Genomic DNA, 14057 nt, shown 5'->3' with positions numbered 1-14057 from the left:
GCAGCCTAGAACCCTACTTAAATAAGTTATTGAGCTCTAATGTTACTTAGTTTGGTATTTGCTATTGGTTTGTAAGTTGTTTAGAGTCTAAGTTGAGTCTGAGAGGTATCCTCACTAGCTCGATGAGGATATCCAAGTCTTCATACACTTTTGACTTGTAATAATAAGTGTTTGATATTTGGACCCACAATGTTTTTGTTGGATCCAATAGTACTTTCATTAGAGTTATGTCAACGACTTACGTACTATAACATGCAGTGGTATGTTGAGTCACCGCATCCGCCGTATCATACTCTGCCTCCACCATGTCCTCTCATCGAACTCACAGTACTCCTCGGAGTCATCGTTCGAAGGAGTGAAGGGGGTCGGGTTGCGGCACACATATTCAGCCGACGGTGTGCGTTCAGCTAATGGCATGCGACCATCGTCGAGACGTCTCGCCTGCCTCCGTGTCAGAAACCGTCACCGCCATTATGAAAAGTTGACAGCATGTGGTTGTGTCTGTGAAAGACGTGGCCCTCTAAGAGGTTGGTAAGTGGGGAGAACCGGTAAAGGCACAATCTCTTTGGAAGTACCTCACACCCATGTGTAGGTAAAAAAACAGGGTTCCCAGACGAAACAGAGGAGGCACTGAGGGCATCTCCAACCGGGCGACCCAAACGGACGCGCTGGGCCGTCCGTTTTGGGCCGTTTGGGTCGCCGCCCGGACACGCGGACAGCGCCCCACGTCCGCGTGTCCGTTTGGGTCGCACGCTGCGCCCAACGCGGCGACCCAAACAGACGCCACGTGGTTCGTCTTCCTTGCGCGGCGCTGCGCCATGGCAGGCCTCGACGGGACAACCATGGTGGGCGGTGGAACGCGCGGGAAAGTTCCCCGCCTTCTCCGTCGCCATGCCGCGCACCCTGCAGGCCACATGGGCCAAGCTCTCCCTCGCCGCCCGGGCCAGGTTCCCGCGGACGGTGGAGGAGGAGCGCGCGGACTCGCGGTGGGTCGCCGACGACGAGGCGCTCCGCGTCGCTGCCGAGGCGGCGGCACGGAAGGCCGGTGACGCGGAGATGGTGGAGGCGGCCGCGGAGGGCCGGCACGAGACCGCGGACGGCCGGTACGAGGCCGCGGAGGAGAGGCGGCCGCCGCGGAGGAGCCCGTCCAACGAGGAGGACCTCGCGGCCGGCGAACATCAACGCCGCCATCGAGGAGCGACTCGCCGACCTCACGCGCGTGACGAAGGAGCACGAGGGCATCCGGCGGGCCGGCCGCCGCCGCTAGGCGACCTCCTCGGCCGGAAGAACGAGCCGCTCGCTATGCGAGCAGCCCGTCACCTCATCCGGATGCCGGTCGCCGAGCGGCGCGCCCGGGAGGATGCTCTGCGTCGGCGGAGCGTGGCCGGCAAGAGCGCATGCGCCGGCGGCGGGAGATCCACGAGGGCCGGGCACCCGCCCGCGTCCGCTCGGAGGCGCGCACCGCCGTGGAACGCGCCGCTCGCGGGGAGGTGGAGCAATGCGGGAAGCGGATGGTTCCGCCGCGGAGGCGGAGCGCGAGCGCGCCCGAGGTGCGCGGACGGAAGGAGGAGGATGGTGGCCTCCGCCCAAGCCGCCGCCGCCGCCGCCGCGCGCCGCGCGTCGTCGCCGCCGCGCCACCCGGCCCGTAAGCTGGAGTGAAATCCTCACGCGTACAGGCCGCCCGCGTCGAGTGAAATCCACGGCCCCGACGGCGAGCCGGCGAGGAGTCGCCGGCGAGACCGCCGGCCCCATACGTATAGGGTAAAAGTAGTAGCTAAAAAAAATGTAATGAGTTCTTTTTAATGAAAAATATTGTTCATGCCTATGACACGCGGGCCAGGGGCGGACAAGGGGCGGACGCGAGCGACCAGCCTTTCGCGTCCGCGGCCACGCAAACCCGGCCCAGATTTGGGCCGGGTTTGCGTCGTTCCGGACGCCGCGGGCATCCGTTTTAGGGATGGGTCCGCGCGCTGGGCCGGTTTTTTGTCCGGCTCGACCCATCCGGACGCGCGGGCGCGGGATGGGTCGCCCGGTTGGAGATGCCCTGATGAAAATCACAGAGACCTTTGGACAGGCAGACCCAAGAGCTCGGGTCGAAAGCTGCCCCGTCCATGCGCCCTCGTCGTCGTAGCTGCATGTCTAGCTAGCAGCCAGCATCAGTCCTCAGCACGAGCAGCGATAGCCTGCAATGCTCAGCTCTGCACTGCATGCTTGCCTGCGTTGCGTTGCATGCATGTCCTGGATTCTTGCTAGTGGTTCAATTATTTTCCCGTCGAATCCAACCAAAAGTGTTGCCAGGAACTGTGCTCTGTTTGCCATGTGAAGGTACGTTGTTTTCTCTAGCCCGTTGGGTCAGTTTGGTGCCCGTGCTCGTGAACCGCGACCGGCCGGCAACACCGTAATGTGCGTACGTCCGAACTGACGAGATGGCTAGATCCATGATGTGGTTGCGGTTACTTTCAGTCATTTCCTTAACACAATCATGCAGATCACATGGCACGAATTATTCTGCAGCTACAAGAGCATGCCATTTGATATCCTCTCAGTTCATGGATATGGTTGTTAACTTACCCAAGCATGCAAAAACAAATCATGGATCAGACATGGTTTTCTTTTCCTCTCGACATTGCTGACATTTTACAATCTCTAACTGATTTTTTCCACCGGGAGGTTTCAGTGCACTGGTTACGGCATATCCAATTTCCCAATTCTGAATGTCCACGGAGAAGAATGGGGATGAATGCCTTTTTTTTTAAGGAATGGGGATGAATGACTTTGTTGCCATGGATTGAGCTGGATGCCACAACAAGAGCACTGAAACCTCCCACTAAACTAGAAAACACCATCCATTAACAGCAGGGTCAGCATTCAGAGCCCATCCGGAGACCTTTGAAAGTTTGAATGTCGATCAAGTTAGGCACCGCACTGCAAAACAGAGTGCTATGCTACCCACACAAATCAGGGCAACCAATAGGCAAACTTGCTTGCAATGTGAGCTGCACCTGCCTTCACAAAATGCAACACTCACTCTCTCACTGAGCTCTTAACCTTTTTAATAGCACCCTTCTCCACTTTTCCTGGTGACTAGCTTAGCTAGTGTGCCACCAAACTCTGCACACACAAAAGTGGGCATCTTTCTTTGCACAGCTTCCAATAGCTAACACTTGATTAGCCACTTTCTTCAGAATAGAAAACACACATGCTGATGCTAGTAGCCTGGTACTGGTGCTAACCAGGATCACATGCACACAACTTAAGTTATTGAGTTTTCAACTCGGCAAGGGGGTCACACAGAGAGTTGGTGACATAGGAGGAACAAAATAATTTGACAGACATGTGGCACAAACCCAACCAGGCCTGTTTCTCTTCAGAAACTTGACCACACACACTCCTCCCTAGAACAAAGACCAACATCTCTCTGAGGTGGAGAACAAACTCACGTGTCAAACACTTGCCTTACCTAGAAGTTAATGAACTGGTGGCAAAACTTAAAACCAAAAACAAAAAAACCAAGAAGAAAAAAATGAAAAAGAAAAATGGAAAGAAAGGAGAGGTGTAGACTAATTTACTGGATCATACAGAGGTGTCAAGGGGTTAGGGCTTGGATAGCAGCAGCGGTTCTTTTCTTGCTATGGACAGTTGGGGTTCTTCCCAGGGCCCCCATAGTAGAAGTAGGTGCCCCAGTCACCATTGTTACCGTTCTGCACATCGTAGCAATTTGATTGCTCAGTGTATGACCCGATTCCCCTTGGTGCCTTGAGATTGTTGGTCGAGTCCACCACTTGGATGTTCTTGAAGTAGCTCGACTTGCCGAAACCTTCTTCCGGGAAGTGGCCGCTGCCCATCTGGGTGGAGGTGTGGCTGCCGTCGGGCTCCGTGTTCACCACCTCGCCGCCCCACTCGATCATGGAGGCGCTGTCCGCCAAGTAGGAGAAGAGGAAGGAGGGCCAGTAACCCAAGACGTAGTCATTGCCAAATTGCAGCCACCAATTGCCCTCCTTTGGGTCCTGCAATTAAACCGACGCATAGGATGATAATCAGGGAATATAGGTAGGTGCCTTTTATTGCTATCATGCACGAGCAAAATAAAGCTAAGTGCTCATTATAGTGCACTACTACGAAAAGGTAGTGCCCTTTTTATGAAAAACTCTGGAACTATTTTTATGTTCAGTCTTATGAAAATGTTCTGTGAATAAGACCGTGTTGCTTATGCAAGTGGCAAATGACGACATAACGGCACATGGCAAATTGGTCATGCCAATGGGAAGTGCAGGTGAAGACATATTTCAAAATTTTGATTGCGGAGATGATAAGATTTTATAACAGGAGAAGCATGAAAACAAGGCGAATATTCTTGTTTTTGTAAGAGTAAACTAGTGTCAATTGTTTGTTAGCAGGCATAAATCCAGTGCGTGTGTGTGTGTTGAGGACAACTGTGAGAGTGCCCACTGTCCACAAAAAGCCAAAGCCACGGTTGTTGTAGCCTTGACATAAGCCTTGAGAAAGAACAAGAAACAGGTGGGCATGCTATATAGATTCTCTGGCCCCATTTACGAATACAATGAGCATGTGAAGGGCTCTTGTATTTTACCTTCCAGACCAAAATATTGATATCATATTGGGAGCCACCATAGTTGGAAATAGGGAAGATGCTGGCGCCCATGGCTATCTGGTTGTTTGTCTGTATGAATCCAGAGCAGAGCAGGTTGTAGCACCCTGTTGCTTGATACGCATCGCTCTACAGTATTCAGCAGCAATACAAAAGTCAGTACTCAGTAGTATTCAGTACCAACAGACAATTCCAAAAGATAGGTATGTAGATCTAGACAAAGGAGCTGAAAACAATTATCATCGATAATTCGAGATTGAAAGGAATGTGATGTTTATCTTACCGTCCAGTAGGTAAAGAGTCTAGTGTTGTTGTCTCCATACAAGTCTGGGCTGACCTGAAATTATGTAGAGAGCACAGGAATTAAGCCACAAGGCACAACTTTGTCCAGCATCAAAGCATTCTTAGCTTCTAAAAACAGTATCAAGTGCATCTAGTACAGCTCACGAATGTAGAAATGTCAGAGAATTTAGTGTAGCTTCTACCAAAATGTAAGTGTCCTTTGAGCAGTGCACATACAATTATTGCAACACAGAAGAAATTATTGAACGCATGCAATGAGGAAATGCTCTCTCATAATTGATAGCGTGGAATCAGAAGAAGAACAAATTTGGAAGCTGCAGCACAACATTTAATAGAACTTTTTGACTAGTTGGTTTTCAACATCTCATGTTTCAGCTCTCACCTGCCATCCTGCTTCAATGCTGTTGAGGTCCTGCCCAAAAGAGCCTCCCAAGATCCAAAGCTGGGAAAGGCTGAACTCATTGCCCTGCTGAATGCTTGGCTGCCACACATTGATGGTGGCCTTGGCTCCATAATACTTATCCCCCTCCACATATGCTATGGCATGCTGAGACAGAACAAGTTAACAAGGTAATGAATTAATGAACACTTAAGCAAAGACCAAGCTAGTACTGCCATGAAGTATCAAGATGATTCTTGAATGAAGGAAGCATTGTATTCTGTTCTACCTGGTGGCCACTCTCATTGAGCATGTCAGGTTCAACAGACGAGGGGTTTGGGGTGCTCTTGTGCATCTTCTTGCCATACCTCTTGACGGAGCTGGCCCTGAGGACATCCTCCTTCTTGGTCCTCCTGATTGGTATGGTGTTCTCTTGACACTGGCCATTCTGATGCCACATTTGGGTGATTTTCTGCTTGTCCTTGTGGGATGATGCAACCTTGGACTCATCATACAGGCCTTCTGGGTGGTAAGCAGGCCTTGTCTGCAAAAGAAAAAAAAATGCGTTGGCGGTGCACCGTTGAGTGTTAGTATCATAATAATGTCCGTGGGGGAGAAGCTGTAAAAAGGGGCAGCGGTGCTGGAGAGAGTGTAACCTGGATGGTATGATCCTTGAGGAAAGGGTGATCGAACGCAGGCTGGCTGGAGATGGGCACACAGTCTATGATGTCTCCATCCGGGCTCTGTTGATTTCTCAGAATCAGTCTTTGGAACAATAAAATAAAACAGTGTGCTGAATTCAGGAGAAATGACACAGATTAGAAAATACAGCATTGGTTTCAGAGCAGAAGCCAAACTGCAGACAACGAAAACATAAAGGCGAAATTACATATCTGAGCAATGAAGCTCGAGAGGATTCGAAGCATTCATGTCAAAGATTTTTTCTCGAATTTCTACGCACCAAAGGAGCTACTAGTAGAAGAAGAACGGAACGATGATTGCTTCGTCTTTGAAGACACCATAAAAATCAGAATATACTGGTTGAGAAAACGATAGCCCAGTTCTCCTCCAAAGAAAGGAAAGCAACCAAAAGCACGCATCTTTTTTCTCCTCCAAAGTCCAATGAACCCAAGAAGCACGGACACCCATAAATTTCCCCCCGAAAGCGAGAGTCTTTTCGTCCAGCGACGAGAGAACAATCAATCAAAATACACGGTCCATGAGCGACAAAGAGTCAATCAACGCTCCCAAAGCAGGCAAATCGTCTAGTATCTGGCAAACGGCAATGCGAGAGCTCATGCATGGATGGAAGCCATTAAACGGAGTAACGGACTCGTTTCCTCTTCGGTTCCGTATCTGCCAGGAGTAAATGTACCCGCGCGCCGGCACCGCTTCCTCTTCCTCCCCGTGGATGGATTCAGTTTGGTGCAAGCGTAGCAGGCAAGAGGAAATCTTTGACGAGAGCTAGAGGGGGCACGAGACGCGCGGCAACGCAACAGATTGATAAACGCGAGGCGGCGCCGCGCTAGCTGGGGGAGGAGGGAGACGAGACGGGTGTGGATGGATGGATGTACCTCAATGCTGGCGACCGGCGGCTTGTTGAGCCGCCTGAGGTGGTACTCCACCTGCCGCTGCCGAAGCAGCTGCCTCCGCCGCGGAGTCGCCTTGCCGGCCGCCGCCGCCGCTCCCTCGGCGCAGCAGGCCGAGAGGAGAACCGCCACCGCGGCCACCACGAATAGCACGGTGAGGCACCGGCGGGAGGACGCGGGCGCGCGCGCCGCAGCCATACCGAGCGAGCGAGCTGACGCGCGCACAGTGGAACTCGCGCGTGCTGTGCTGTGGCCGACGAGAGCTAGAGGACACGCAGGGGGTGGATGGAGGGAGGAAGAGGATGGCGCACTTAAAAATCCTTCCGTTGGTGTCGTTTTTTGCTTGGGCAGCCGTGCCCGCTATGGCTCTCTGCGGGCTGCGTACGCCGTAGGGGAGAGAAGGAGGAGGAGACAGGGCGTCTCGTGGTGGTCGTGTTTAAAGCTGGCTGCGGGAGGAGATGGGACGGCGGGGGTCCGGCTCGGGTACGTCGGGCTCTGGAAGGAAGATGTCTGCGTCGCTCGCGTGGTCTCTTCCCTCTTCAGCCGGGTTCGGCAGGGCCGGTCTCTCTCGCACGGTCGCCCGAGCGTGTACCAAGGGTTTTGGTTGACAGATTTTGCTTCAAGAAACGCTCGCTCGCTCGTTCGTTTTCGTGCACATAGTACTGCTGCTGATTGGTGGGTGGAGTTTTGCATGTACTCCGTGCGTGCGTGGGTACCCAACTCGTTTCTTGCGGGAAAATAATGGTCTAGTTGAATGGTTAGTGACTTAGTGGTTAGAACTTTTAATTTCACGCTCTGATATCTTATAAAGATGAAATATTTTTTTAATGGGAGATGGCGTTTGGAAAAAGTCCATTTTAAACCTTGAATTCGTAGTGGTTCGGCGGTTTGAACCCCAACGTCCAAATCCCTGTCGTTTGAACCCTCATCTCACAAATCCCGGTCTAATCTGAACCTTGAGCATCGTTCCAAACGGGGATAGCTGACGTGGCGAAGGAAGTGCTGGGATAGGTGAGAGTGGTGGGCTTGTGCAGCTCGCGACCGAAGTAAACACTGGGCCAGCCCAAGAAAGCCCAAGAGGCTCTGACTTTTAGCCCGGCTATCCTCCTCGATGTCTCGCGTCGCTCGGCATTCCAGTCCACCACTTTTCTTCTCTCTCGTGACGACAATGGCGACGGAGGAGGGTTGATCGGCGGGGACTAGAGGACCGTGAAGAAGACGACCATGAGGACGCGAAGAAGGCGACTGTGACGAGGCAAAGAAGAAGACAACAAAAGGTACCATCGTCTAATCTCTCTTCTTCCCTCTGCGTATGGTTAGGGTTTTTCCGCCGCAAATTTAGGAAATTTAGGGGTGAATTCAGGGATAGTTAATTCGAGCGCATTGTTTTTGTTTCAGCAATCAATGGATCCAATTGAGATTTTGAATGTGCTTTTTCATTACGGTGGCGAGTTCATCCGTATTGGCCCAAATTTGGACTATGTTGGTGGGGATGAAACACTGTCAGAGATAGAGAGAGACAAGCTGTCTATGCCAGAATTGAAGGGGTTTTTGAAAGAACATGTTGAACCGAAGGAGTCAATGAAGTATTACTTTGGAAAGAACTAGTAGATGGACTAGTTTTTCTGTCTGATGACAAAGCTTGTCAGAAGATGGCTGATTATGTTAGTCCTGGAGGAATTGCTTATGTATATGTGGAGTATCATGGCGAGGAAGAGGTTGAGGAGAGCAACTCTGGTAGTGATTATGAGGATGAAGAATGGAAGTTGACTGATGGTGAAGGACCTGAAGCTGTCTTAACTGCTGCCGAACCAGCAGAATCTGATAATGATGTGTCGGTTACAGATGGGCAAGGTGTGGTGACAGAGGTTATTAGTAGCCCACTTAAGAGAAAGAAGAATGAAAGAAGGCATGCAACTGCTAATGAAGAAGAAGTGTTTCTACTGACAGATGGTACTACTGCCAATAGTTCTTCAAACTCAGATTCAGATACTGATATGGAATACACACCACATAGTGAGGACAGTGGAGAGGATTCAGAGGTTATTGAGTTGAGGAGACATGCCAGGAAATTCAAGAAAAGGATGAAAGACTCCAAGAGTTAGATTGGGATGGACTGCAAAGGTCCAGTGCCAATAGAGCTCATATCCAACATGGAAGAACAAATAGAAGGGGAAGAAGAAGATTGGAACTATGATTCTTCAGATGAGGACTACAACTATGATGAAGATTCAGATGGACAGATTGTGGAAAGGAAGAGCACATATCCAAGGTTCAAGGCTGATACTGAAGTACCACATTTTTCCTTGACCATGGTTTTTAGGAGTAAGAATCAGTTGGTCAAAGCTCTTGTCAGGTATGGTCTTGTCACAAAGAGGAGCATCAGGTTCAAGAAGTGTGAGTCTGATAGAGTTAGGGCATATTGTGGTTGGCCTGGATGCCCTTGGCTTATATATGCTGAAAAGAGGTCAAGAACATCAAGAATGCAAGTGATCACCTTCAATGATGAGCATAAATGTGCCCAGAACATATGTAACAAGCTTGTGACTGCAAAGGTAATTGCACAAAGGTATGAACACTTCATTCTGGCCAATCCAATGTGGAAGATAGAAAGTATGAAGGCAACTGTGTTGCACGATATGTTTGCTGATGTGTCTACCTCCAAATGCAAACATGCCAAGAAGATTGTGATGGACAAATTGATGAGTGGAATGCAAAATGAGTACACCAGAGTCTGAGACTATCAACTGGAACTTCTCCGAAGCAATCCAGGAAGCACAGTAGTTGTTTGCATGGATCCAACAAACATGGAGCACAGTGTGTTTCAGAGTTTCTATGTTTGCTTCAATGCATTGAAACTAGGATTCAAGGCAGGATGCAGGCAATAATTGGATTGGATGGGTGTTTCTTCAAAGGGGCAGTGAAAGGGGAACTTCTATGTGCCATTGCAAGAGATGCAAACAACCAGATGTACCCACTTTCTTGGGCTTTGGTAGAGCAAGAAACCAACGAAACCTGGAAGTGGTTTATTGGGTTGCTAATCAAGGATCTTGACATTAACAATAGTGGTGCAGGCTGGGTGTTTATCTCTGACCAGCAGAAAGTCTTGATCAATGCAATGAAAGACTACTTACCAGCTGCAGAACATAGGATGTGTGCCAGGCACATATATGCAAACTGGAGGAAGTAACATAGATCTCATGAATGGCAGAAAAAGTTTTGGGCAGTGGCCAAAGCTTCAAACCAGCAAGACTTCAATTATTACAAGGCCAAGCTAGCACAAGAGACACCTGAAGGGGTCAAGGATATTATGAGGACAGAGCCAGTTCATTAGGCAAGGGCTTTCTTTCCAGTGGGATCCAATTGTGAGTCTGTGGATAATAACCTCTGTGAGTCATTCAACCATTCAATTGTTGATGCCAGATTTTATCCTATCATTTCCATGCAAGAAAAAATTAGGAAGAAAGTCATGGTGAGAATTCAAGAACAAAGAGACAAAGGTGAGAAGATGACAGGTTAAATATGCCCAGGGATATTTAAGAAGCTAAAAAGAGTATTGCAAGGACACAGTGGCTTGAAGTGCTCTGGAATGGATAAAATGGCTTTGAAGTGAAGCACATTACAGGAAGAGGAAGGCAATATACTGTTAATTTACAAAATAGGACATGTTCATGTGGTTACTTTCAGTTAGCTGGTCTTCCCTGTCACCATGCCATTGCAGCTATATACACGTGTCAAAAGAAAATTGATGATTTCATTCACCCTTGCTACTCTGTTGATGTGTTCAACAAAATATATGGTAACTGCTTGGAACCAGTTGAGGGTGAAGAGTTGTGGCCAGTTTCTCCTAATCCTAGGCCTCAAGCTCCAGAGTATGTAAGAATGCCAGGAAGACCTAAAAAGAATAATAGGAAGAGAGAAGAAACTGAGAAGCCTCTTGGTAAGAAGATGAGCAAGCATGGCACCATCATTAAGTGTTCTTTGTGTGGCACAAGTGGACACAACATGTCAGGTTGCAAATCTAACCCAAATAGGGGCAAAAAAGATAAAGTTCATCTTACCAAGAAAAATTCCAATGAGGTATGTTTCCCATATACATGCAAATTATGCTTCCAGTTGCAGTACTGCAACCTATATATACATTAATGCATTATTTGTATGCTTATATTTCAGGGAACTCAAACAAGTGCATCTGGAGCTGCTACCCCAAGAGTTGTTCCAGAAGCAGCTAAATCAACTCAAGGCAGTGCATCTCAAGCTGCTAGAGGGAGAGGAACATCTGGAGCTGCCAGAGGGAGAAAAAGAGCTGTTGGACAATCAGAACCTGGACAATCTTCAGCACCATCACAACCAGCTGCTGCCACAGGCAGTGGAAGTGGAGCAAAAAGGGGAAGAAGGCCAGCATATGCACATCCAACCTATGCTTACTTCACATGCAGTGGAAACTATTAGGCTAGTTAACTTATGTTCATGTTGCAGTGTTTAAAACACTCTGAATTATGCTGCAAACATTACTGCTTTTGTGTTCTCAACTATGTCAGATGTTCCAATGTATGAACCATGCCAGTGTTGCAATGTTATGCTTTCGGGTTCTCAACTATGCCAGTGTTCCAATGTATGAACCATGCAAGTGTTGCAATGTTATTCTATCAAATTTGTCTCCATTTGTTTCTTACAGAACAATCTATTTGCACTCAACTGAAAGGAATTCCCAACTGAAATGCTCTGAAACATAGCCACAATCAGTACATAATATTCAGTCAACCAGTACACATTACAATTACTAGATTGGATTTGTTGTTCATAGCAACTACTAACTTGCCCACTAGAACATCATCAGCAACATTACATAGAACTTTTTCACTGAATGAACACTTTGCTTGCGACTAAACCTAACACAAATACAAGAAACAGAAACACCACATTCTTGTATTTCTTCTTCATTGCAGCTCGCTCTGCATTATTCTGCTTCAACTGATCTAGCAGATCAAGAACCATGTCATCTCTTCCACTCCAGTCTTCAAATCCAGAAGAAACATTCCCATCCCCACGCAGCCTCCAAACTTCATCTCTCAGATCTCCAATGAGTTCACTGAAAAACTACGTGATGAGATCTGAGATCTAGGGGTTGGCCCGATCTCGCGATTTGACCCAAGGATCGAGGGGAAAAGATGGGAGAGCACGAGGAACACGAAGAACACGAGGAACACGGTACTCACACACGCACACCAACCCGATACACCCGATACTTACCCCCGTGGCTCGATGGACCACGCCAATAGAATCACCCGGAAGAGGCACGCGGCAGAATTTCCGGTGAGAGATTGGTGTTGGAGAAAAGAGATTGGTGAGGGAGAGAGAGTGACTTGCACTAGAATCTCACTCAACAATATCCAAATCAACAACAAGGATGGCCTTGATTACAGAGGGATGCTTGTCCAAGATGGATGCTAACCCTAGGGAGACTAAGCTCAAAGTTGGTTTAAGCTCAAAATTATGTCTAAGGGGTAAAGGAGGGGTCTAGGGTCCTTATATAGGCATACATGGCCAGCAAGGCGAAAAGGTACGCAAATGGATAACTTAGGCAGTTTGGTGAGTCATTCCCGTCGGATCCGGTTTGGGGCCGGTCAGACCGGGCCTGTGACCGGGTGGTCCGGTCCTGGGGCCGGTCGACCGGTCGCCAACCGAAACCTCGCAAGTTTCTGTCCGGTTGCTTTCCGGTACGATGCGGGGAAATCCGGTTGGGCGCCCGGTTGACCGGGCCTGGGACCGGATGGTCCGGTTGTGGGGCCGGTCCGACCGGGTCTTGGGCCGGCCAGCATTCTTCTCTTCCTTTGAGCGCTTCGAGTGACGTCGGGTCCAGCTTCGTGTCCGTCTTCATGACTTGATGCTCCTCTCCTTCCCTTGACCATGGGATGTCCTCCTCTCCGGGATCTTGATGCACCTTGTACCTAATGACACAAAGCACATCGGCATGAGGTAGCATTCCATCCAAAGGGGTACCGAGATCAAGGGTGGTGAGGAGCGAGTTCACCTTATCATGTAGCGCTTTGACTCGAGCCCGAGTCATCGGTCCACTTGGGGGACTTGTTGGTCTTGGTGTGGAGGTGTCCGAAGGCCACCCCGCATCATCTCCCCCCCTTGGGAAAGAGTCGTCCTCGACTCTTGTTCCTCTTCATCTTCATGATATGGCGATAAGTCCGACACGTTGAACGTGTTGCTCACCAAGTACTTGGAGGTCGGGATGTCGATGACGTAAGCATTGTTGTTGATGTGTTTGAGGACCTTGAAGGGTCCATCTCCTCTTGGCTTGAGCTTTGAGTTGCGTTCATGAGGGAATCTTTCCGTCCGGAGGTGGATCCAAACGAGGTCGCCTTCCTCAAAGATGTGTTCCTTCTTCTTGGTGTTGATGCGTGTAGCTTGATGAAGCACATGTTCTTGTATGGTTTCTCTTGTTTCTTCATGTAGTTTCTTCATGGCGGTGGTGCGCTTGTCGAAGTCCATGTTCGTCCTCTCATGAAGGGGAAGTGGTAGTATGTCGAGTGTCGTGGGAGGGTCGAAGCCGTAGACGACCATGAAGGGACTCTTTAATGTTGTAGAGTGCTTGGCGCGGTTGTAGGCGAACTCCGCGTGTGGAAGGCACTCTTCCCATGACTTCAAGTTGTTCTTCACGAGGATGCGTAGAAGAGTTGAGAGGCTTCTATTGACCACTTCCGTTTGTCCATCGGTTTGAGGGTGCGAAGATGATGAGAATAAGAGCTTCACTCCAAACTTTGCCATGAGTGACTTCCATAGATAGCTCATGAACTTGACGTCTCGGTCCGACACAATGCTTGCCGGTACTCCGTGTAGGCGGACAATTTCCCTGAAAAACAATGAAGCAATGTGTGAAGCATCATCGCTCTTATGGCAAGGTATGAAATGTGCCATCTTAGAGAACCTATCCACTACCACAAAGATTGAATCATGACCATGTTTGGTGCGAGGCAACCCTAGTACAAAATCCATGCTAATATCGGTCCATGGTGCATAAGGTATAGGCAATGGCGTATAAAGACCATAAGGATTGGAGGTAGACTTAGCTTGTAAGCAAGTGGTGCACCGGCGGCAAAGGCGTTCCACGTCGCGGTACATCCTTGGCCAATAGTAGTGGGTCGAGAGCATGGCGTATGTCTTC

The 14057-nt window shown here is 49.2% G+C and overlaps 1 protein-coding gene across 1 annotated transcript; it reads right to left on the bottom strand.

The window, feature by feature from the left end:
• Window positions 1–3283: 3283 nt before the first annotated feature.
• LOC124674697 lies at window positions 3284–7078 on the bottom strand. The gene is made up of 7 exons (XM_047210747.1): window positions 6866–7078; window positions 5948–6034; window positions 5581–5835; window positions 5295–5459; window positions 4893–4946; window positions 4592–4738; window positions 3284–4007 (listed from the first exon to the last, which is right to left on the bottom strand). The coding sequence occupies exons 1-7, from the start codon at window positions 7076–7078 to the stop codon at window positions 3630–3632; spliced, it is 1299 nt and encodes a 432-aa protein (XP_047066703.1). The 3' UTR covers window positions 3284–3629.
• Between the last annotated feature and the right edge of the window lie 6979 nt (window positions 7079–14057).

This window comes from Lolium rigidum, chromosome 7 (assembly GCF_022539505.1).
Source record: "Lolium rigidum isolate FL_2022 chromosome 7, APGP_CSIRO_Lrig_0.1, whole genome shotgun sequence".
Lineage (NCBI taxonomy): Eukaryota > Viridiplantae > Streptophyta > Magnoliopsida > Poales > Poaceae > Lolium > Lolium rigidum.
This window is presented reverse-complemented; position numbering and strand designations above follow the sequence as displayed.